This window comes from Balaenoptera physalus (genome assembly GCF_965194825.1).
Source record: "Balaenoptera physalus genome assembly, chromosome: 2".
Lineage (NCBI taxonomy): Eukaryota > Metazoa > Chordata > Mammalia > Artiodactyla > Balaenopteridae > Balaenoptera > Balaenoptera physalus.
The window spans coordinates 28,189,618-28,211,749 of NC_138883.1; the positions used below are offsets into that span (position 1 = coordinate 28,189,618).

The 22,132-nt window shown below is 53.5% G+C and overlaps 1 protein-coding gene across 11 annotated transcripts in view; it reads left to right on the forward strand.

Annotated features, from left to right (window-relative positions):
* Positions 1–82: 82 nt before the first annotated feature.
* Positions 83–22,132, forward strand: part of LTBP2 (latent transforming growth factor beta binding protein 2) — a 100,705-nt gene continuing 78,655 nt past the window's right edge. For 5 of the 11 annotated variants that reach the window (XM_082451511.1, XM_082451517.1, XM_082451521.1 and 2 more), the window contains exons 1-3: positions 84–863; positions 7,628–7,698; positions 20,490–20,736. In XM_082451511.1, the coding sequence (XP_082307637.1) occupies positions 391–863; positions 7,628–7,698; positions 20,490–20,736 (791 nt within the window). In that variant the 5' untranslated portion in view covers positions 84–390. Of the gene's footprint in view, positions 864–7,627; positions 7,699–20,489; positions 20,737–22,132 lie in introns of all 11 variants that reach the window. The other 6 variants (XM_082451514.1, XM_082451518.1, XM_082451519.1 and 3 more) reach the window with 4 other exon arrangements.

Below are 22,132 nucleotides of genomic sequence, written 5' to 3' on the forward strand. Positions count from 1 at the left end.
GAGGGGGCTGAGCTGTCCCTCCGAGGAGGGGGCACGGTGTGGATAAAAGAGACGAAAAATCAGGGGGAGGTTTCCAAAAATAAAAGCCTCCGGTCCCCATTCAGGAGGCTACAGTGACGGGGAGAAGGCGCGGAGGTGCGACAGCGGTGCCCACCCAGCTAGAGACGGAGCGCGGCCGCCGGGCTCATTGCGCGCAGCCCCGGGCCGCCCCCGCAGCCTGGCCCTCGCTCCACGGAGAGCCTGGCCCGCAGTCTGATTCGGGGCCCCCTAGACGGGGAGAGGCGGGCCACCGGGAGGGGACCGGAGCGCAGCCAGAGGGCGGCCGGGCGCACAGACTGCGAGCCCCGGGGCAGTTACCCGCCCGCGCCGCTTTCCGGGCGCCCCGGCGCCATGAGGCCCCCAACCACCACCCGCTGCCCCAGGCGTCGGAACCCCTGGAGGAGCTTCTTGCCGCTCACCCTGGCTCTCTTCGTGGGCATGGGTCATGCTCAGAGGGACCCGGTGGGAAGATACGAGCCGGCTGGAAGGGACGCGAGTCGGCTGCGGCGCCCCGGGGGCAACCACCCCGCAGCGGCTACAGCCAGGGTGTACAGTCTGTTCCGGGAGCAGAACGTGCCCGTTCCGGGTTTGCCGCCCGCGGAGCGGACCCAACCTGGCTGGGGGAGCCCCAGCAGGCCCGCCGAGGCAGAGGCCAGGAGGCCGCCCCGCGCGCAGCAGCCGCGGCGAGTCCAGCCACCTGCGCAGACCTGGAGAAGCCGGCCCCTGCGCCAGCAGCAGTCCGCACCCCGGGCCCGGGCCCCCCCGGCCCTCCCGCGCCTCGGGAGCGCGCAGCGACCGCGGGCTGCACGAGGGCGGCTAACGGGGTGAGCACTGGAGAGGGAAGCATGGGGGCTGGGGGAGCGAGGGCCGGTCTCCCGTACGCTCGTTCGTAGAGGGATGTGCAGGCTAGAGGAGAGGGCGCCGGGCTCCGCCTTTCATCCCTCTGTCCCCAGTACTGCGGGGAAACAGACCGAGGTCCCGGAGCTGGGGCTCCATCTGACCCACTCGCAAAGAGTTTGGAGGAAAGAGAAACACCACCCACACCCTTTCGTACCAGCTCGCCCAGACCCGACGTTAATCCTTTCGCAAGGCGCCAGTGCATTCGCCCGCCCTCCTCCCTCCCGCCTCCAACCGGTGCCTGCTGACGCCCGTAGCGGTGCGGGGATCTGAAAGGGATCGGGGAGAGGGCAGCGGGGTGGGCGTTCCACGCGCTTGAGGCCCAGGGGAAGCTGAGCGGGCTGAGAGCGCGGGTAGGTGGAGGATGCCGGGAGCGCCAGAGCGCGCGGGCAGATGCATCTCCAGGACGGAGGCTGGCAGCGAAGCCTGCGCGGGGGCACGGGTCTGTGGGTTGCGGCAGAGGTCGGCCTGGGCCCGCGGATGGCTGGACGTGGAAGTGCGCGTGGGGTCGGGGGCACTTTGGGCAGGAAGCCTGCTCGCGATATGGCTGCGGCCCTGTGGGTCCGTGGGGGAGTGGGTCTGTGTGGGCCCTTGTGCAGCTAGGTGTCAGCGCGACTCGCGCACTTTGCAGGGCTAAGTCTCCCCCCTACCCTGAGACTACCAGCTGCTTGCCGGGGGCTCCCTCGCAGCGTGGGAGAGGCTCCCCAGTAACCCCCAGCCCTGCTGAAGATCGTCATGGCTGCGGGAGGCTCAGTCTTGCCCGAGTATGACAGGTGTCTCCAGAATGGAGGGCACTGGAGGCCCGGGCAGTGCGGGGCTGCGTGGGGACACCATCGGGGAGGCTGGGAAGGAACCTGGCAGCCCTTCTTGGCTTGGGCCCGATTTGCCAGGTGGGTTCAGTCCCCTGGCTCATAGCACGAAGGACACTGCAACCCCTGTTCTACTCCCGAGGATGTTCTTACTGCCTCTCCACTCGCTATTTTCCTAGGCTGCAGCACTCTTCTCCTGTGTTTCTCTGCTTAGAGAGACCTTCTTGACTACTCCTGCCCCACCTTCTCTCTTCCTTCACCCTGCTCTACGTTTCTTCATAGCACTTATTCCCATTGGACATATTATGTTTCTGTTTCTGTGTTTATGGTCTGGTCTCCCAGCCCACGCTAATGTAAGCTCTATGAAAAGAGAGACTTTGTTTTGTACATTGCTGTGTCACCAGTGCCTAGAACAGTGCTCGTATATAGTTGCTGCTTGTTAAGTATCTGTTGAGTGAGTGAATGAATTCCCCGCGGCCCTTGGAAGGCCCAGCTTACGGCAGACAGAGTAGACCCGAGCACTGCCAAGTCGCTTACACAGAGGATCAGCCGGTGTTAATGGCCTGTGCAAGTGAATACATACTTCTTAAGAGCAAGCGTGCAGGGCCTGGGATAGGGGATGGGGCCCCGAGACAAAGGCATTGTTCCTGCCAGGAGGGCAACTCAATTACTTCAAATCGAATTGGAGAAATGAACAGATATGCACTGGTGAACATGCTTTCTAGTACCAGAAGCTTCATGTTAAGCATAAAGGAATGGACGTTTGTGGCTGAGGAGCCCGGAGGAGAAGGAGGCCCTGTGAGCAGGAGCCCCTGGGGTTCGAGGGGCGGTGTGTGGGGAAGCAGAGGGGAGGTGGCAGGAGTGGGGTGCCGAGGTGTAGCACTGCCCAAAGACAAGGGCTTTTCACTGTTGGCACTGGCCTAGGGGCAGGACTGCACCCTGGTGTAGGGGAGCCACAGGGCTGAGGCTGGAGGCATAGGTTGAACCAGATCATGGAGGAGCTTATACCGTCAGCATTCGGGTGGGAGTTGGGGGGAGATGGGATAGTGGAGTGGGGGTGGGAGGGTGCACTATTCGCAGTTGTGAAATGAGGTGGTGATGAGCAAAGCAGATTGTCACCATGATAAGGCTGGTAGATGTACACAGGTGTGTAAGGACCTGGGCTGGGTGCCACCCACAAGCACTTGCCATATACAGGTGCACACATCACATCACATGCTGGGTTTGGCTCCTCCCCCAGATTATTTTCTGCAGCTTTGATAAAGGGTGGGTTCCTCTGGCACTCCAGCTAGCCACTTCAAGTCATCTGGGGAGGGGCTGAGTGGCAATCTTGTCCATTGGCTTCCTCTCCCCAAGTCCATTCTAGCTCATGGCTTCTGGCCAGGCTGGCCTCTCTGGCAGTTGCCTTGTGAATTGCTCAGGGCCAAGGACTAAGTGCCACCTGCTGGTAAAGCTTGGAATTGCATCACCACTACTGGGGATTCTTCATTCAACAAACGTTTGGAAGGTCTCCTATATGCCCGGCACTTTGCTGGACCATGGGGATACAGCAGTGGCCAAGACAGCCTCTGTCTCCGTGGAACTTGCAATGTAGTGGGGTTTTATCGCACACAATGAAGATTTTAAGTGTGCGCCAGGCACAGTGCTAGGTGTCTGGGACACAGTGTAACCAGAGCAGAAACAATTCTTGCACTATTGAAATTCACAGTCCACAGGAAACTTTTTAAGCCATTGTTTCCCAGCATTCAGTGTTTCTTAAGCTTAGCCTCACAGCATACCACCTTCATAATATTTTCCTCTATCTTTTCCTCCTTGTTCTATTATTTCCTTAAATTTATAAACTATTAAAATAACAGGATTTTGTGTTTTATTTATTTTTAAGTATTTTATATTATGAAGTTTTATACAAACCTACAAAAGTATTGGAAATAATACAACTAACAATCCAGCTTTTTCAAACCTTAATATTTGGGCCTATTTTGCTTCTGATTTTTTTAGTCGAAATATCTTCTATAAACTTGTCTCTCTCTCTCCCCAGAGTTAACCACTACCTTGAATTTACCCATGATTCCAATCTATGTTTTTATACCATTACTACAGATGCATGCATCCATAACATACACAATATTGTTTTGCATATTTTAAACTTAGATAAGTGGTACTATGCTGCATTATCCCTCTACAATTTGCTTTCTCCAATCCTCATTAGATGTTTGAAATTTAACTACATTAATATAATCAGCCCAAGTTTATTCTTTTTTTTTTTAATATTTATTCATTTATTTATTTTTGTCTGTGTTGGGTCTTCGTTTCTGTGCTAGGGCTTTCTCTAGTTGCGGCGAGCGGGGGCCACTCTTCATCGGGGTGCGTGGGCTTCTCACTATCGCGGCCTCTCTTATTGAGGAGCACAGGCTTCAGACGCGCAGGCTCAGTAGTTATGGCTCACGGGCCCAGTTGCTCCGTGGCATGTGGGATCTTCCCAGACCAGGGCTCGAACCCGTGTCCCCTGCATTGGCAGGCAGATTCTCAACCACTGCGCCACCAGGGAAGCCCAAGTTTATTCATTTTAATTGTTGGTTATTATGCCATTGTCTGAATATACCACAGTTTATTTATCCATCCTTCTGTTTTTGGACACTTAGATGAGTTACATATTTTGGTATTACAAACAGTGCTTGGCATTTTTCTACATAAATAAATCCATTTTCAAGGATACTTTATATCACTATCATAAGCTGAAAATAGTACCACTTGTCATAAAGAGAAAACTGTAGGGAAACTGAAATGAAAACAAAATGTTCTCAAAGTCTAGTCAAATACCATTATCATAGGAAGTTCAGCCCTGTAGTTCTCCCTATTGGAAAGGGCAATTGGCAAGTGCTGGAGAGAGAACCAGGCATGAAGACCCAACCTCCGACAGGGATTTTTTCCCACTGATCTAATCAGACTAGAACGATCACTAAAAAGGGAATCACTAAAAAAAATAAAATAAAATAAAAAAATAAGGGAATCACTTTCTCGCTGTGTGATTCAGCATTGTTGCATGTTGTGATTATGGAAACGTCAAATATGGAACCGTCAAACTCCCTTTCCTACCAGAAGTGTGTTGGGAAACATTGGCTTAAGTGAAACAAAGAGGTATTAAAAGTACACCACATGTCAGGCACTATGTTAGACTCTAGGGGCACAAAGAGGAATAAGAAAGAACCCTCAAGGTACTCAAGACGGAGACATACACCAACAGCCTGAGATAATCAGTGCTAAATGGTGTGGCGGCTGGAGAATGGGGAAGGCTGGGTAGATGTCAGGGGAGGTTTTACACAAAGGAGATGACATTTGATCTGGAAGTCTTGGAGCGTGCCACGGATTTCAGTCGGCAAAGAAGAGAGGGAAGGCAGTCTAGGCAGAGAGAGCAGCTTAAGCAAAGGCATCAAAATGTGCCCACATACAATGCAGCTGGGGGACAACAAACTTCGTATACTTGGAGGATCATAGTTTTGGTTGTAGGTGGCCATGGAGATAAGGGGGGAAGGGGGGCAATTAGACTCCACAGGCAGGAGGGGTCCGGTTGGCTTTGTAGAGGCCAGTGGAGAGCCTTGAGGCATCTATAACAAAGGACCAGTATGACCAGATTTGTTCCAGGTGGAACAGCAGCTGTCCTAGGCTGTTAGCCAGAGGGGTTGGGCAATGATGCTGGATCCTGGGCTAATGTTTGCTGAGTGGTGTGGCCTGGAAGGCTGGGCTTATATAATCTCTGAGTGGCATCTTCCAGACAGTCAGAGCCACTGAGTCGTTGGCCCCAGCTAGTCAGGCTCATTTGCTCTCTCCAACTAGCCAGAGCCCACGGAGTGGTCATCTCCCATCGGGCACCTCCCTGAGCCTGTACCCAAGACTCCGGCTGGGCTTCTGTATCCCTCTCGAGTGCCCGCTTAGCCAAGCCCTGCCCCCCTGCTTGGCAGCTTTGATTCTGACCAGTTCTCACCGGGGCCCTGACGGCCTTGAGGGCTCTACCGTGGTCGGGCAGGGCAGGACGAGCTGCTGCCTTCCTACAGTCAGCTCCGTAGCCATTCTGAAGGCATCTAGGGTACCAGCAGGCTCAGTGGGCCTCCTTGAGCTGGGATCCACGCCATGACCTCTCAGCCAGGTGGGCCCCTCAGTCCGTGCTCTCTGGACTCCCACAGACCCTAGTTTTTAGAAAACTCCCAGGGCATGATGTCTGCTTCCCTCTCAAAGACCTCTCAGGCATCTAAGAGGCCTTGTCACCACCAGAGGGGTAATGACTCACCAATGGGTGGGTAGTCCCCACTCCCGCCAGAGCACACACTCAGAAGCCCTGGCTGTGAGGACCAGCCCCTTCCCCAGAACCCAGTGACTTGGGCCCTGATGGGGAAGAGGCCTTTGGGGAACCAGGAAACCGATGAATGCAGCGGTCCAGAGAGGCTTCTAGGTGGCTGAAATGGCACAGCCCTTGGCTGGGAGGACATTCTGGGGCCTCCCTGGGAGGCAGCTCCCCACAGCTTTGGGCCAAAGGGCCAGGAATGGGCCTCAGCGTTTTCAAGCTGAAGGAATTTATTTTGAATGTTTCGTAAGGTTTCAAAAACCACACAAGCTTTGGGGGCCACACAAATGTCAAACAAACTCCTAAGTGGGACCAGATGCCCACCATGCCGGCCACAAAGGTCACAGGAATGGCCCCCGGTCTGTCCTTCACCTCACTCTTGGGCTCCGTACCTCTGCTGCCCCGCTCACCCTGAGTTTCAGCGAGTGCTCAGTAGACAATTTCTGATGGTAATGATGGGGTCTGTGAAGCAGAGCCAGGCCCAGCCTGAGCTGAGGAGTCAGGGCCCCAGAGGTCTTCTCCAAATAGAGCCCTTCTCGGGAAGTCACCTCTGTCCAGGCATTTGGGTCTTTAGACTGACAGTCAGGGTGGGTGAAGGATACTGGTGCTGCAGGGGCCTCACTCAACACCTGAGGGCAGAGTTTGGGTGAGTTGGGTGAGTGGCCCCGGTGGCAACTGCTGGTCAGTGTCTCCTGTAGGTGTCTCGGTGCCAGCACCAAGGAGTAGCTGGGGGAAGGACTATCTCCCCCAAGTAAGTTCCATCAGCCTGCCCAAGTAAGAAATGTGCTCGCCATGCAGAGCAGCTTACCCCGAGTCCCCAGCCCCATCTTCCTCCCAGCTTGCCACTTCCTCAGCTCCTCTTAAAGAGAAATTCTGGAGCTCCGGCTCCTTCTGTCCCACCCAGCGCTCCGTCGGACCGGGCACCAGCCTGCCAGAGGGCTAAGGCTCCTCCCAGTGTGCATTTGTTGGCAGGTGATGCATATGTATGTCCTTAAGCCTGTTTTGTGTGTGTTTTCCAGCTTCCCTTGGATTATCAGAATTTGTTGGCAAGGGCCATGGTGATAATTTTTTGGTGAGAGGCCATGTGGAGTTGGAGCGTGACTTAGAGTTGGGTCAGCTGAGGTTTGAATCTGGCTCTGACATTTACTTATTGTTTAGTCTTAGCAAGTGACTGAGCCACTCTGAACTTGCTTTTTGATCATCTTCGTGATCCCTGTGCCAGTGTGTCAGGGGCTATACATCCTATCTCATTTAATCCTCACAACAACATTAAGCAGGTATTATTATCTCCATTGTACAGATGAAAAGAATGAGGCTTCCCAAGCTCATGCAGAGAATGGCAGAGTCAGGATTCAATCTTAGATGTGAAGGATCCCAAAGCGCCCGCCCATGGGCCATGCGGCCTCCCTAGAGAAGGGGGACAGTGCCCGGTCTGGCAGAGTTCCCCCAGGCCCTGCCTGTAGAGGATGGGACCATCAGAAGGGCTCTGTGAATACTCCTGCTCTGAGCACTCTATGCTGACCCTGTTTTGGTGACCCCACAGGAGGAATGTCTGCGGGGGACAGTGCTGCCCAGGATGGACAACGGCAAACAGTACCAACCACTGTATCAAACGTGAGTGCCTCCACCGCACCCACCCTCTCCCTCTCTCTTCCTTGAGCTGGGCGGGGCATGGGGACTCCAGAACCTGTGCGGGGAGCACAAGTGTCTTCCCCAATCTGCCTCCTGAGCAGGTAGCCCCTCTCCAGGCGGGAGGCAGTGGAAGAGAGGAGATTGAAAAATGCCTCCAGGGCATTCCCTGGTGGTCTGGTGGTTAGGACTGGCGCTTTCATTGCCAAGGGCCTGGGTTCAATCCCTGGTTGGGGAACTAAGATCCCACAAGCTGCATGGCATGGCGAAAAAAAAAAAGGCTCCAACTGAAGATGACTTTTCAAATAAAATCCCCGCTCTTGTTTGTAAAGCTTCCTATATTCCCCACCTGCTTCTCCACTGTGTTGGGGCTCCTCCCCAACTTGCCCTGTGGTGCTCACATACCCCTGTGGTCTGCGGAACACACCTGGCCCCAGAGCCTCTGCATCGCACATTCCTGGGGGGACCACTCCCAGCGCTGTGCGGGGAATCCACCTCTGCTCTGGCCCCTGGCCCCTGGCGGGCATCCTACCAGGACGGTCAGATGAGGCTTTGATCCTGCATCTGGAGCAGTCTTCCTTTGGACCACTCCAGAGCCTGGCAGGCTGGCCCAGATGAGAAAAAAGAGGGTAGTCATCTTAGTTATGTGGAGACCAAGCAGTGAGGTAGGAAGAGCCGGGCTCTGTGCCCTAGCCTCCACTGGTGGCGCCCTCGGAGGAGGTGACAGCAACATGAGAGCCAGTAGCTACGCAGCACTCGCTCTGTGCAAGACTCACTTCACACGTCCTGTGGGGCGGGGAGAGCCACTCACCTTTTGGCAAGTGAGGAAACTGGGGCACAGACAAGTCACGTGCTCAAGGTCACATGGCCTGGAAATGGCAGGATTTGAACTCAGGTAACCTGACTCTAGGGTCCCTCTTCTTAATCTCCACACTCTGCTGCCAGATATCTTACCTCATCTTTCTGGGCCTCACTTTCTGCATCTGTGAACTGGGGATGGCCGTGTACTACTGTTTCCTTTGTTACTCCTCCTCTACCTCCTATTACTACTACCACCATCACCTCTACCATTACTACTACTACTACTACCTCTACTACCATCACTATGACTACAGCTGCTGCTGCTGCTGCTACCACTACTACCACCATTACTACTACTATCACCATTATTACTACTACTACTACCACCATCACCACTACCCCTACTACTACTACTACTACTACTACTACCATCACTACTACTACAGCTGCTGCTGCTGCTACTACCACCACTACCACCATTACTACTACTATCACCATTATTACTACTACTACTACCACCATCACCACTACCCCTACTACTACTACTACTACCACCATCACTACTACTACAGCTGCTGCTGCTGCTACTACCACTACTACCACCATTACTACTACTACCACCATTATTACTACTACTACTACCACCATCACCACTACCCCTACTACTACTACTACTACTACTACTACTACCATCACTACTACTACAGCTGCTGCTGCTGCTACTACCACCACTACCACCATTACTACTACTATCACCATTATTACTACTACTACCACCATCACCACTACCCCTACTACTACTACTACTACCTCTACTACCATCACTACTACTACAGCTGCTGCTGCTGCTACTACCACTACTACCACCATTACTACTACCACTACTACCACCATCACCACTACCACTACTACTACTACTACCTCTACTACCATCATTACTACTACAGCTGCTGCTGCTGCTGCTACCACTACTACCACCATTACTACTGCTACCACCATTACTACTATAACAACGACTACTACTACTACTAGCTAACAGCCGAGGATTTACTATATGCCCCACACTGTGCTAAGCTCTTCACATACATCATCTTAGTTAAGTCTCCCAATCCTATAACATGAGTATTTACTGATCATCTATCCTACTTATAGTCGAGGAAACTGAGGCTCAGTTTGGTTAGGAAACGTGCCCGAGGAGACAGTAGTACTCCGAGTCCTGGAGCTGAGGCCTGGGGTGGGATTTGGGGCTGGAGATGAAGAGGAGGGCCCATAAGTTCTATTGAGCTTAGCAGAGAGTGTTGCTGAGGTTTGAGCTGAAGTTGGGGAGGGTGGCTTCAGAGTGGGTGGGCTTCTCCACAGCTGCCCAAGGGGTCTGGGCATGGGCCTTGCTCTGGCCCTTCAGCCCTGAAGGTTCTCAGTTTCCTAACTTTCTCATGACTTTCCAGCATCATTCTCTGCCAATCTGGAGTTTCAACACTGGAAACTCGAGGTTGGGTGAGTCTGCAGATTGTCAGAGTTGCCGTGCGTGTGCACCCTCGTGCCCTGAGCAGGGGTGCTGCTCCAGCCGGTTGTCAGTAGCCACTCCACCCCGGGGGCCTCAGCCCCATTGTTTCTCTCCCCGGCCCTCCGCTGCTCCCCTGGTCATACCTGTGACCCTGGCACACAGGCTGGCAGCGCTCCTGGAGGAATTGCCAGTGGGCGTTAGCCTTTCCCACACGAAGTTGGCTTGCCCACTGAAGGTCTGTGTGCTAATTAGCTGGGCCCAGCGCTGTTTGCTTGTTGCTATTTTGCTGCTAATGAGCCTGATGAGAACCACGTGGGCAGTGGGGTGTTGGCCCTGGATGGCTAGGTCCTGAGCTCTGTCAAATATGGGGCTCTTGGTTCCACGCCCTGTCAGCTGGCTTCCCCCGTGGTTTGCGTCTCCCTATCCCCTCCCCACAGCTGCCCTCCTGGCTGAAGAAGAGGCTGCCAACGCCGGGGCACGCTCATGACTCTGGCCTAGTGGTTTCCCATATGTGGGGTGCCTCTCCTGGCCTGGCCGCAGGTGGGTAGTGACAGGGAGGGGTGTGTGACATCCCCCCAACTGCCAAGAATAAAGTCTAGTCCCAGAACAGTGTGGGGACTCAATCCATCCCCTGGTCTCTCCCAGATATCTGTGGGTCCAACCCACTGCCCATGCATAGCGAGTGATGGTCTTTGTCCCCTGGACCACTCCCGACTCCCACTTGCCCCTCTCACAGACTCCGAGGTTGCTGTAACATACCAGCCATCTCCTTGGCAGGCCCCTTTTTTCATCCCTGTCCAGTCACTGGACCTTGGGGACCCACTGTGTCTGCAGGTGTCCACCGCTAGAAGCCCAGCTGCTCTCTGCACCCTGGAGGGGTCTGGAGCTGCGCCCCCATCTCCTCCTCTGGTCTTGGTATCTGCCTTTCCTTCTGTGGCTTTGCCAGCTCTGGCACACAATTTATGTGTTTATGTATTTGTGGAGGCAGCTGACTGGGGCCTGCCAGCCCGCTCAGCTGAGGGGAAGCACTGCAGGGTGTGGGGTGCTTGGGTCCTGTTTACAGTTAGGGCTTTTGGAAGACTGTCCAGTCTTCCCAGACTGGCTCGCCCCAATGCACACACAGCCTTTGGGAGGCTTCTGAAGGCTCACACTGGAAGAGGATTTGAAGAATTCTTTGGCTTCTCATTTTATCTCGGCTTCGATGTACGGGGGCTGGGGCTGTTCTGGGGAGAAGGCTACTGAGGAGGGGGCTAGGTGGATTACCATCTTCCCCGCCACCCCAGCAGTAAGGCTCCAAGTTAAGAGCATGTGCTTTAGATTCTGGTGCCAGATTCAAGGAGTCATGGATTTGAATCCCAGCTCTGTGTTCTCAGGCAAGTGCCTGGCCCTCTTCCAGCCATAGCGCCTCACCTATTAAGTGTCTATGACAATCTTTATAGAGCTGTTTTTGAGAATTAATAATAATAACACACTGTAGCTCTTACTGTGCGTCAGAACTTTATTATTAATTTTTCATCCTCACAACAACCCTGTAAACTAGATTTGATCTTTATCCCCATTTACAGATGAGGTTAACTATTTGTCCAAGTCGTGCAGCTGGCAATCAGTAGAGCCTGGGTGTGAATCCAGGTAGCCCGCTCCAGAGGATAGGGCTTAACACCGTGCTCCTGGGAAACGAGCAAGTGTGTGTAGAGAGCCTGGAACATGGTAAGTTTAGTTGTTATTTTAGCCTAGATCCAGGAGGCTGTGCTACCTGCCTGGGTTTAAATGCCGACTCCATCACTTAGCTACAGGACCCCGGGCAAGATGCTTAAGCTTCCTGTGCCTCAGTTTCTTTTCCTGTGAAATATGACTAATATTAGTCCCTGCCTCAGAGAATTCTAAGGAACAAATGAGATAACTTAGGGCAAGTGTTTAGTTCAAGGCCTGGCATGTTCTGTGTGTTCTGTACATGTCTGGCCTTGATGTTGAGAGCAGGGACTGTCTAACAGCCCACAACATGCAGCACAGCGGCAAGTGTTCATTGGATACTAGGTAAAGGCTCAACAAGAATGTACTGAATAACACAGGGCCTTTCCCAGGCCTGTGCAGAGAAGTCCCCTTCTGCAGCCCTGGATTCATCAGCCCTTTTGGAAAACTCCCCACGGTGCTTAGGAGACCCTGGAATGGCCTAGGCATTTGTGCTTGCCTTTTAGTCCCAAGCCTGTGTGCGCATGGGGCCATTAGAACCACATGCCTTCTGGGCCACATCTCAGCGCTGTGAAGACCCTCATCCCTCCTGATCTGGGCTTCTCCTGGGCTTCCCTGAGGGAGTTCCCCTGGCCCACCCATTCCAGCCCGGTAAATGACCCCATCCCAAAGGGCAAGACTATAGCCAACCAACTTTGGAGCCAGAATCCCTGAGTTCAGAGCCTTGCTCCATCACTTACTAGCATGGTGATCTCAGGCACGTTGCTGGACTGCTCTAAGCCTCAGTTTCTCCATATGTCAAATGAGGATCAGAATAGCACCTGTAGTAGTTATAAGAATCTACAGAGGAGATATATGCAAAGAAATCGACCTCATAGTGGTAAGTGCTGAACAAATGTTGAGGAAAAGGGTCAGGGCAGGGGTGGGATTTGCAGGTTCTTTACTGACTGGTTAGGAACTGCCAGGAACCAGAGGCTTGAGTCTACATATGGCTCATCTCTGGATGAACCATCCGATGAAACTCAGTAGTTGGTGGGAGTGGTGGAGAGGAAAGTGGAAGGTGTTAAGGGGAATAATCACATGACTTCAGTGGAGACCCAACTAACATAAAGGGTACAGACCTAGCAAGAGACACTGCCCATCTCTCCCCTGACCATGTAGAGGTACCTTAGATCTTCCTGGTAAGCAGGTGTGTGCCCCCAGGGCTTTTTGCTTAAAGGAGTATTTAGGAGATGCTTTTAGCCAGGGGATCCTGAAGCCAGGGGCTGTATCCTGTTGATACCAGCAGAGTGCCTATTGGATACATGTTTGTTAAAGGACTGAGTGGGTGAATGATTTCACAGGTGACCTGGAGGTTTTCTTCTGCCATCCTCAGCTGCCTCTTCTCACCTCCTTGGTTGGCTTTTCCTCTTCTACCTAACATCTTGATGTTGGGCTGCCTCAGGACTTACCCCAGATCTTCCAAATCCCCCACGCAAAGAGGGGGCCGTATGAAGCAAGCACAGCTTTAATCACCCCCCCCCACCATTATTGGGTACCAGTAGACACTGTGCCAGACAATTAACACACAACAATAAGAGTGGCAGTGCTCACTCTGTGCCAGGGACCACGCTAAACCCTTCAACTCCCTTCACCCTGTGAGTGGCCATCACATCACTCTCTGTCCTGGCCCCCTCCTGTGTCCCTGGCTGCTGCTTCTCCTCTACCCAGCTACTAAACACTGGGTTTCCCAGGACCGAGTTCTGGGTCCTCTTCTTTTCTTTCTCACTGCACTGCTCCTGGAATGATTTAAGGCATTCCCATGGATGTAAACATCGTCTCTGGGCTGATGACACTCAGATTTATATACATCTTCAGCCAGATCTCTCCTCCAACCTCCAGGCTCCTTTCGTCCTGGCGCCTCCTCGACATCTGCTCTTGATGCCTCCCAGCCACCCCCACCTCAACTTGTCCCAAGCGAGCGCATCGTTTCCCTCCCTCTGAGCCAATATCCCTGCCCAGGTCTTACCCATCCTGTTAAAGGCATCTCCATCTGTGTGAATGCTTAAGCCAGACCATTCAGGACACCTCCTCTTGCTCAGGCTTCTATCCAGTCCATCCCTGAGCCCTGTTTGCTTTACTTCCTAAATCTCTTGAGAGTCTGTTTGCTTCCGGCCCCCCCCTCCCCCCCGCTGGCTGCTTCTCTAGTCCTGGGCACCAGCACGCTCTCCTGGGTGACTGCTGCAGCTGGCTGACTGCTCCCACTGTCCCCCTTGCTCTCCAGTTCTTTCTCTGTAAATTAGATCATAACACATCCCTACTGAAACCTTCCTGTGGCGGTGTGTCCAGCCTTGTCTGTCAGCCCCTCGCTCACCAGATCCAGCCTGGGTTCCTGGAATGTGCTGCCCCCGGGCTGTTGCACATGCTGCCCTCTCTGTTTGCTTTTCCTGTCTCTTTATGTGGCTGCTCCCTGTCTTCGTTTCCAGCTCCCCCTAACCACTCTGTCTAGAGCTGCCCCCAGCAGCCTTGTTATTCTGGATCCCAGCCCCTTAATTGTTTCTTCCATCATTCATATCCCAATTTCTCTTCCTCTGCTTGTTTTTTTGCTTGTTTTATGAATTTCTCTAAGTTGGAGGCTCCATGAAGAAAAAGACACTGTCTGTCTTGCTTACCATCCTAAGCAAATAGTAACTGTTGGACGTAGGACCATTTTCTAGACGCTGAGACTCGCAGAGATGAAGGAACTTGCCTGAGGTCGTGGGGTTGGAATTCAAATGCAGGTCTCTTTGACTATAAGGCTGCTCTCTCCTCCACACTTCTGCCCTCGCCTTCATTGAGTTGTAAATGGGAATGGTGTATTCCTTCCCTCTCAACCTTCATGGGTCCTGGGCACGGAGCTGGTGTGGCTGCAGAAGGGCTTGGATGGCTCCATGCCAGCCACAGAACTGTCTTCCATGCCCTGGAGCTGCTCCCCTGGAAAAGACTGGGTCCCCGGGCTTGTCCCTGATGGGGGCTGCTCCAGGACCCCATCTTCTCTCATCTCCCCGGCCTCTCTGGCACTGAGGCCTTTAAATCCCTGCCTCCTCCCAGACAAAGCCCTCAGGGCTGTGATGGGGATGGACAGGTGACTCGTCTGCTCTAGGGCAGGAGCTAGAGGCAAACCCAGGCCTCTGCCCTGGGCCACGAGCCCTGCCCAGTGGTCCCCTCCTCATGCCTGCTGGAGCCGGTGGGAATTGGGGCTGCTCTCTATCCCCAGCCCCTGGCCCCCAGCTGGCCCAGCATCTCGGTGTTTGTTAATGCAATTAGCAGGGCGGTCCATGCTGAGGGGCTGGGGCCAAGGTCTGACTCACAACCCTCCTTCCTCCCCTCCGGCCGCCAAACGGTAGAGGCCCTCTCGGCCTGCCAGACGGCGTCTGCAGAGCGTGCGCAAGGGGCCAAGAACGGCATCTTTCTCTCATTAAAGGCTTTTATGTGAACACAACTGCTATTTTGGAGCAGGGCGCTTGGCTGGCCCCTGAGCCCCAGTGCTGTTTCCAGCCATCCTGAGCTGCGACCCCAGCACAGCTGTGGTGGGAATGGGCCGAATCCTTGAGGACCTGACTTCTCCCACAGCCTGGGGGCTCGGGGCTGAGGTCGGGGCTTGGGGGACACAGCCCCTGGGCAGAGTTTGGGTGTGGAGAGGATGAGTCCTCGGTGGATTCTGAGGGTGTTTGAAGGCCAGTGAGGGATTTCCTGTCCTCGGGGAGCTCTGACATCAGGGTCCCCTTTCTGTGGAAACCAAAGGTCAAGGCTGTGGAGAAACAGCTCAGGGTCACAGGTAGACCCCCAGTTAAGTGAATTCCAAGGGCAAACTGAGGCCTCCAGGTAGGGTTCTAAGGTGAGGGGGGGCCCGGGGAAGGGCAGCACTGAGGGTGGTAGGTGACCGTCCTGCCTAGAAAGGTCTCTGGGTGTGGAAGGGACAGGGCCCCATCCTGAGGGAGGGATCAGGTACTCAGTGGGGAAGTCCTTAGTGTCCCACTGACACAGAGTTTAGGAAAGACATAGGTTTAATCTGAGGAGCAGCTGAGCCTCAGGTATGGGGGTGCGGGGCCCAGAGTCTAATCTGGAAGGTAGGTTCATCTCCCAGACAGGAGGGCCTGGTACTGGAGGCCTCGGAGGAGGGCACAGGCTTAAGGGGCCCACCCTAAAGTCGGTGCCTCACCTAATGGAATTGACGGAGGGAGACGGCATCTCTAGATCCCAGGAGAGAGAGCTGATGACAAAAGCCCTACCTGGCTGGGGTGGAAGGAGGTAGAGAGGGGACCGGGCTGTATTTAACACCTGAAGAGCAGCCCTGCCTCTGCACCACAGTGCTTGGGGTGTCTCTCTAACCAGGGCCTGCCTTGTCATTGCCTTTTCCTGGGAAAAACGTCATGGCAGAGAAGTTCAGAAGCCCTCTTGCTTCTGCCACTAGGTGTGTGGTTTTTTTGTTTTTTTGTTTTTTAACTTAGCATTGATGTCCTATACAACTTTCTGTGGAAACTTTCTGTGGAAATGTTCTATATCTTGCCATCCAACATGGTAGCCATGAGCCGCATGTGGCTCTTGAGCCCTTGAAATGTGTCTAGTGCAACTGAGGAATGGAATTTTAAATTTTATTTAATCAATTTCCATTTCAACAGCCATATATAGCTCATGGCTACAGCATTAGACAGCATTGGACAGCACAGCTTTAGAGAGTACAAAGTACTTCCATGATCTCTGTTGAGACTCACACAACTCTTTGAGGCAGGAATTGTCAGACCCATTTTATGGATGAGACAGCTGAGGCACTGGTTGAGGTGTCTCAGTGAGACGAGACACGCCCAAGGTCACGCAGCTGGGATGTGGCTGAGAGGGGGTCAAACCAACTCTTTCTGACTCCCGACCCCATGTTCTTTTTGCTACCAAGTCGCTGGTCACAAGGGCTCTGAGTGGATGGTAGGAGCAGCCTGCATGGTGGGAGCTGTTTCCAGACTCTCCCCCAGGCCTGCCCATTCTGCATTTGGTCTCCTCCCAAAGGCAGAGGTTTTGTTCGGAAAATCTGAGCAAACCTCTGCTTGACTGTTTTGGAGCAGAGTGAAGGTAGAAGGGGCACAGCCAGGAGTGGGGGAGTTGGGGAGAACGATGCCTTCTATTTCTTGTTTCAAAGTAATTTCGGGAGATTTCTTTTTATTCCCCTCTCTTTTGGCATACTGCTACCTCCACAGAGCTGAACTCCCAAAGCTGAAACTTTCCACATGTCCAATCCTCAGTGAGAAAGAGAGTGCCAGGGGAGTGTGGAGAAGCCAGGGCTCAGGTGGAGCCCAAATTATGAATGGCTAAAGGCTGGCATTGGCGAGCGGGCACAGGGAGGCTGGGAGCAGCGTCACCTTCGGGCTCTGAGGATGCCAGCCCCTGACAGGGAGGGGCTGGGTGTGTCCTCGATGGCTAAACATGGACCTCGTGGCATCATGCTTGCTAACCTGTCACCAATCATCAATCACCGAAGACTCATTAAAGCCATATACCCCATGCTGTGTTGATTTCTCAAGTATAAGGCATGACCTCTGCCCTTGTGGGAAAATGGGAGGAATGAGGCTCCAAGAGCAAAACATGAAGACTGCCCAGCCTGCCATGGTTGGGAATTTTCTCTCTTAAAATCCCCACAGCACTGCATGAAATTGCCTCTCCGGGGTGCCTCGGCATTTCCTTCCTTGCTTTATGCAATACCCCTGCCATGGGGCGATTCTGCGATGGCAGATCCGCTTTCTGATACTTCAGTTTTGAAATCTGTGCTCATTTGACTTAGGAATATTTTGCTGCAGTTTCCTTTAACAAAAGGCACATGACCACTATCGCCCCCCCTCCTTCCCAAAGGGTTCCAAACTTTTGGATTTCACGCACCAGTAAATATCCCCAAACATCTTAGGTACCAAAGTACAGTAGCCAGCTTTTCCTTTTGCTAAGTGAGGATATTAGAAAAACAAACTACCATTTGCCATCACCTTTAATTTTAAAAGAACATTTTAACACCAGAAAAGTAATAAAATAATAATCTCAAAATAAAAAACACTTTTTAAGTGGGGAAAAAATAGCATTACAAGAAACACAGAAAACTGTTTTTATTTTTCTTGTTTCATGGCAGACCAGTAAAAACTGTCCTAAGAATGGTGCCTTTCATAGATAGGCACTTGGAGCCACCATTTGGGGCCATTTGCGGGGTGGCTTTTGGGGGAGTGGAGAGAGAGGAGAGGAGTTTATGCTCCAATCCCATAATGCAGATGCTTGGCTCAGAACAAAACGCTTGAACACTGTAGTGAGGAAATCACTTCCTGCTGAGACTTATGAAGACAACACAGAGGAGGATACAAATGAAGTTGGTGAGAGCTGGCTCTGAGAACCCAGCACTTGGAGGCCCTTTCTTAGCAGACCTGGCCTCTGTGCAGTTTCATAAACGATTGGTCCAGAAAGCTTATCTTCCCAAACGGGTTTATTTCTGCCAACAAGTCTGACTGGTTTGGAAGCCTTTTAGAACTTTTATCAACCACAATATTACGTGCATATGTAAATGCCAATTTTATAGTTTCCCCCCAAACACCCACTTTCTGTGAGCTATTCATCATACCAGCCGAAGTCTGCCAACCCTTGTCCTCGCTGAGGACCTAACCGCCTGGGGGCAAGGGGCTTCCATGATTCTGCGACCCCCCACCTGGCAGAGCCTCCTCCACCCAGGGGCCAGCCTTGTTGTCTTTGTGCGTCCGGCACCCAGTCTGACCGAGAGAGGGTGCTCACTAAATGCCTGCGGACGTATTGGCGAATAAGGCAGAGCCGGAAGTAAGCGAGTCTCAGGAAGACGTGGGCTCAGCTTGCAGGAGTTGGGGTCTTGGGTTTCTAGAGAGAGAAAGATCTTACTGTTGAAGTCAAGGATGGGCCATCCTTGGGGCCCAGGAGGGAAAGGACAGAAGCTAAACTGGTTTCGAAGGCTGTCTTAAGGGCAGGGACCACCCACGCCGAGGTAGAAGAGACACCGAGACTGGGAGGGGCTGTGTGACCTTCCCCTCGCCCATGCCAGGCTTTGCTGGCAGAGAGGTGTGGCTCCGAGGGGCTGGGAGTGATGTAGCATCTGTGGTCCACATGGGAAACCACTCAGGCCCTCCCTTTCTACTCCCTCCCTAAAATAAACCAGGGCTGACACCTGTCCTGGGCAAACCTGCTTCCCCAGTGTTCGCTGGGCCCTGGTTTGGCTACAGGGCTGGCCCCAGCAGACCGTGTCTCTGGTGGTGGCGGTGACAGTGGCCTGGCGGGTGGTCAGGTGGGGGCTGACTCCGCTTGGGCAGGTGGAGTGGCAGCCAGGGGATAGGCCAAAATCCTGCCAAGGTGGCAGTTTGTGTTTGGGGAAGTGCTCAGGTTTACAATTCTCTCACACGGTCTGCTTACCTGGAGGCCTGGGGCTGCCAGGAAGGGATGCCCAAGCACTGAGGAAAATGCTCCAGCCTCAGGATCTAGCTCATGGTTGGAATCCTGCAGCGAGACCTATGATTTCCCCACTCTCCCCTGAGTAGACAGGCTGCCCTTGTTTGACACGATGCCCAATCTACTCATCCTTGCTGTCTCTGGTCAGCATCACCACCTCCAGGAAGCCTTCCCTGACTTTCCCTTCTTACCTCAGCCTGGGTTAGAGACTCTGGCCGACACTTATCACATGACCTATGTCCTGGCTTCCATGTGAAACAGGACACTCCTTGAGAGAGGGCTCCTCTTTACCACAAGCCTCACACCTAGTGAGTGCTCGGTTAATGTTCACTGAGTGAATGCAGGAGCTGGTAAACATCCTCCCTCAATCTAAGATTGACTGTATGGGCTTTGGAGAGAGATGGGTTTGAGGGTCTGTGGTCTCCACCACCAGAGCCAACCTGGGATGTGCAGCTTCCCAGGCCAAGGGTGCATTCGGAGGCTGACTTGAAGCCAACAGATCCCTTTTGCTTCATCATCAGCTCCAGGCCAAGGTTTAGAGATGGTTCAGCCCTGCTGGGAGGTGGTGGGGTGGAAAGAGCTTGGGCTTTTCCATCAAACAGACCTGGATTGGATCCTCGATCCACCATTGCCTAGCTGGGTGACCTCAGGCACATCTTTTAACCACTCCGAGCTTCAGAGTCATTATTTGTAAAATAAGAATCATAATCACACTTGCTGTATAGGATTGTTTTAAGCTTAAATGAGACAGTGTATGCAGAGCACAGTTCCTCGCATGTTGTAGCACCGAACAGATAGTAGCTGCCATAATAAAAATAATATTGATTGTGTCATTGTTAGGCATATGCTAGGAGTTAAGGAGGCAAAGAGGTGTAAGGAACAGTCGCTGCACTTGAGGGTGCTGACCATATTAGTTAGGGAGTTGAGACACATACATAACAAACCCGTCACACTGACGGTGGCCTATAGGGCACGAGTGCTGTGCAAGGTGAGCTCTCGTCCTAGTTGTTCAGAGGAGGGAGCAGTTGCTGGAGGTGGGTCATCAGGGATGGCGAGGGGGCCTTGAGGGAACAGTAGGACTTAGGTAAGTGGAGAGGAAAGGGAAACAGCTCCAGGGAGGGGAAGCAGCACACACAAAGGCAGAGAGAAGAGGAAGCCACACCAGCAGGCCAGGTCCCCAGCTGGACAGACAACAAAAAGGGAGCGCTTAAGTATACGTACAGCACAATGTTGGGTGTTCTGCCGATGGTGCCGGTGTGACGGGTCACTCAGTCCGTGATGGGTTGTCCAACGCTGACAGGCGACCCTCACCCTCTCCCTGTCTCTCCAGCCGTGTGCCAGCCGCCCTGCCAGAACAGGGGCTCCTGCAGCCGGCCCCAGCTCTGCGTGTGCCGCTCCGGCTTCCGCGGAGCCCGCTGTGAAGAGGTCATTCCTGAGGAGGAATTCGACCCCCAGAACTCCAGGCCGGCACCCCGACGCTCAGCCGAGGGGTCTCCCAACCTGCGCAGGAGCAGCGCGGCCAGAGAAAGCACCACAGCCAGGGCGCGGCCACCAGCACCACAGCGGCCGCTGGCCAGGTGAGTGCCCTCCTCAGTGGGGCCTCCGGTCTGGGGGCGCAGCCTCTCTGGAGGGGCTTCTCCCTGCGGCCCGTTTGGTGAAGACCCTGGTGGAGAAGGCCAGAGAGTCCTCCTTTCCCCCCTCCTGCTCTCCTCCCCTTCCCCTGAACCCACCAGAGGGGCGGCGAGCAGGGGAGTAGGTACGGGGGGTTGACACAGGCTCGGGCAGGGTGCACAGTGGAGGTGGGAGGGAAAATCTTTACTCTCCAGACCCCGGGAGAGAGCTGAGGAGGGCACATCCCTGGCACCAGGCTCTCTTGTTTCGAATCCTGGTGTTGCCACTTCCTAGGTGGGTGACCTTGGGCAAGTTACTTATCTCTCTGATTCCTCATCAGTAAGTTGGGGAAAATGGTGATAATCATAATCATGGTATTGTAAGGGTTAAGTTAGTTAATATGAGGAAAATGCTTAGAACAGTGCCTGGCACATAGTGAACTCTATAAATGTTTCTCCTCCGCCTCCCCCTTCTCTGCCTGTGGTCCCTGTGATGCAGGAAGGACTCCTCTGCCAGAAAAAGCCCCTTCAGTTCGGTCACCAGCAGTGCTAACCTCTCTTCTCGGAGGGGCAGCTGGAGCATGTAGGGGAAGGGAGAAGATTAAAAAGTGGGAAGGGGTGTGTTCATGGGCAGGATTCCCTGGCCTGCTTGCCAGCCAACCTGGCTAGACATTTGCTAGCTCAGGACAGGAAATCTGAACTTTGTAAACTGGTCCATTTCTGGGGGCTGTGTTTTCCTTTTGGTTTTTCAGGTAGTTTTTCCATTCGCTTCCTACTTAGGAAGTTCTTTCTGAAATGTTTGAACCTTGCCTTGCTGAACTCGGGGGGAAAAAAGGATTTGCCCTCCCAGAGGAAGCTGGGAGAATCAGGGAGAAGAGGCTGACCTCGAGGCCAGGTCCCCAGTGGGGAAAGCTCAGGAGAGAAAGGAAAGGAACTCAAGGTTGTCCAGCAACTCTGAAGGGGGAGGGGCGATGGGGGCCGGGGCAGACCAGGGTCTTGGTAAGGGGGTTTCCAGGGCCCTGGCCACCCAAACAAGCAGGTGGTTTCCGGGAGCAGCCAGGAGCAGAAAGAACAGAAAGATGGACTTGGGCCAAGGCCTAGAGAGCCCCAAAGTTAAAACCAGAAGAGCCAAACTCTTTAGCCAAGGCCTTAGGATGCTGGGGCAGAGATGGGGGGGCAGAGCTAAGGGCCAGGTGGACAATGCAGGGGGCAGGGTGAACCGCCTGGAATTGGCTGTGACCAGTTGGGCAGGGCCTGAGCCTTGTTCTCATTGGTCCCGGCTCTGGGTCCAAGGTGGGTGGGCCTGGTGTGAAGGCACTTGGAGGAGCCCCAGAGGTGGCAGCTCCAGGGCCAGCCCCAGGGC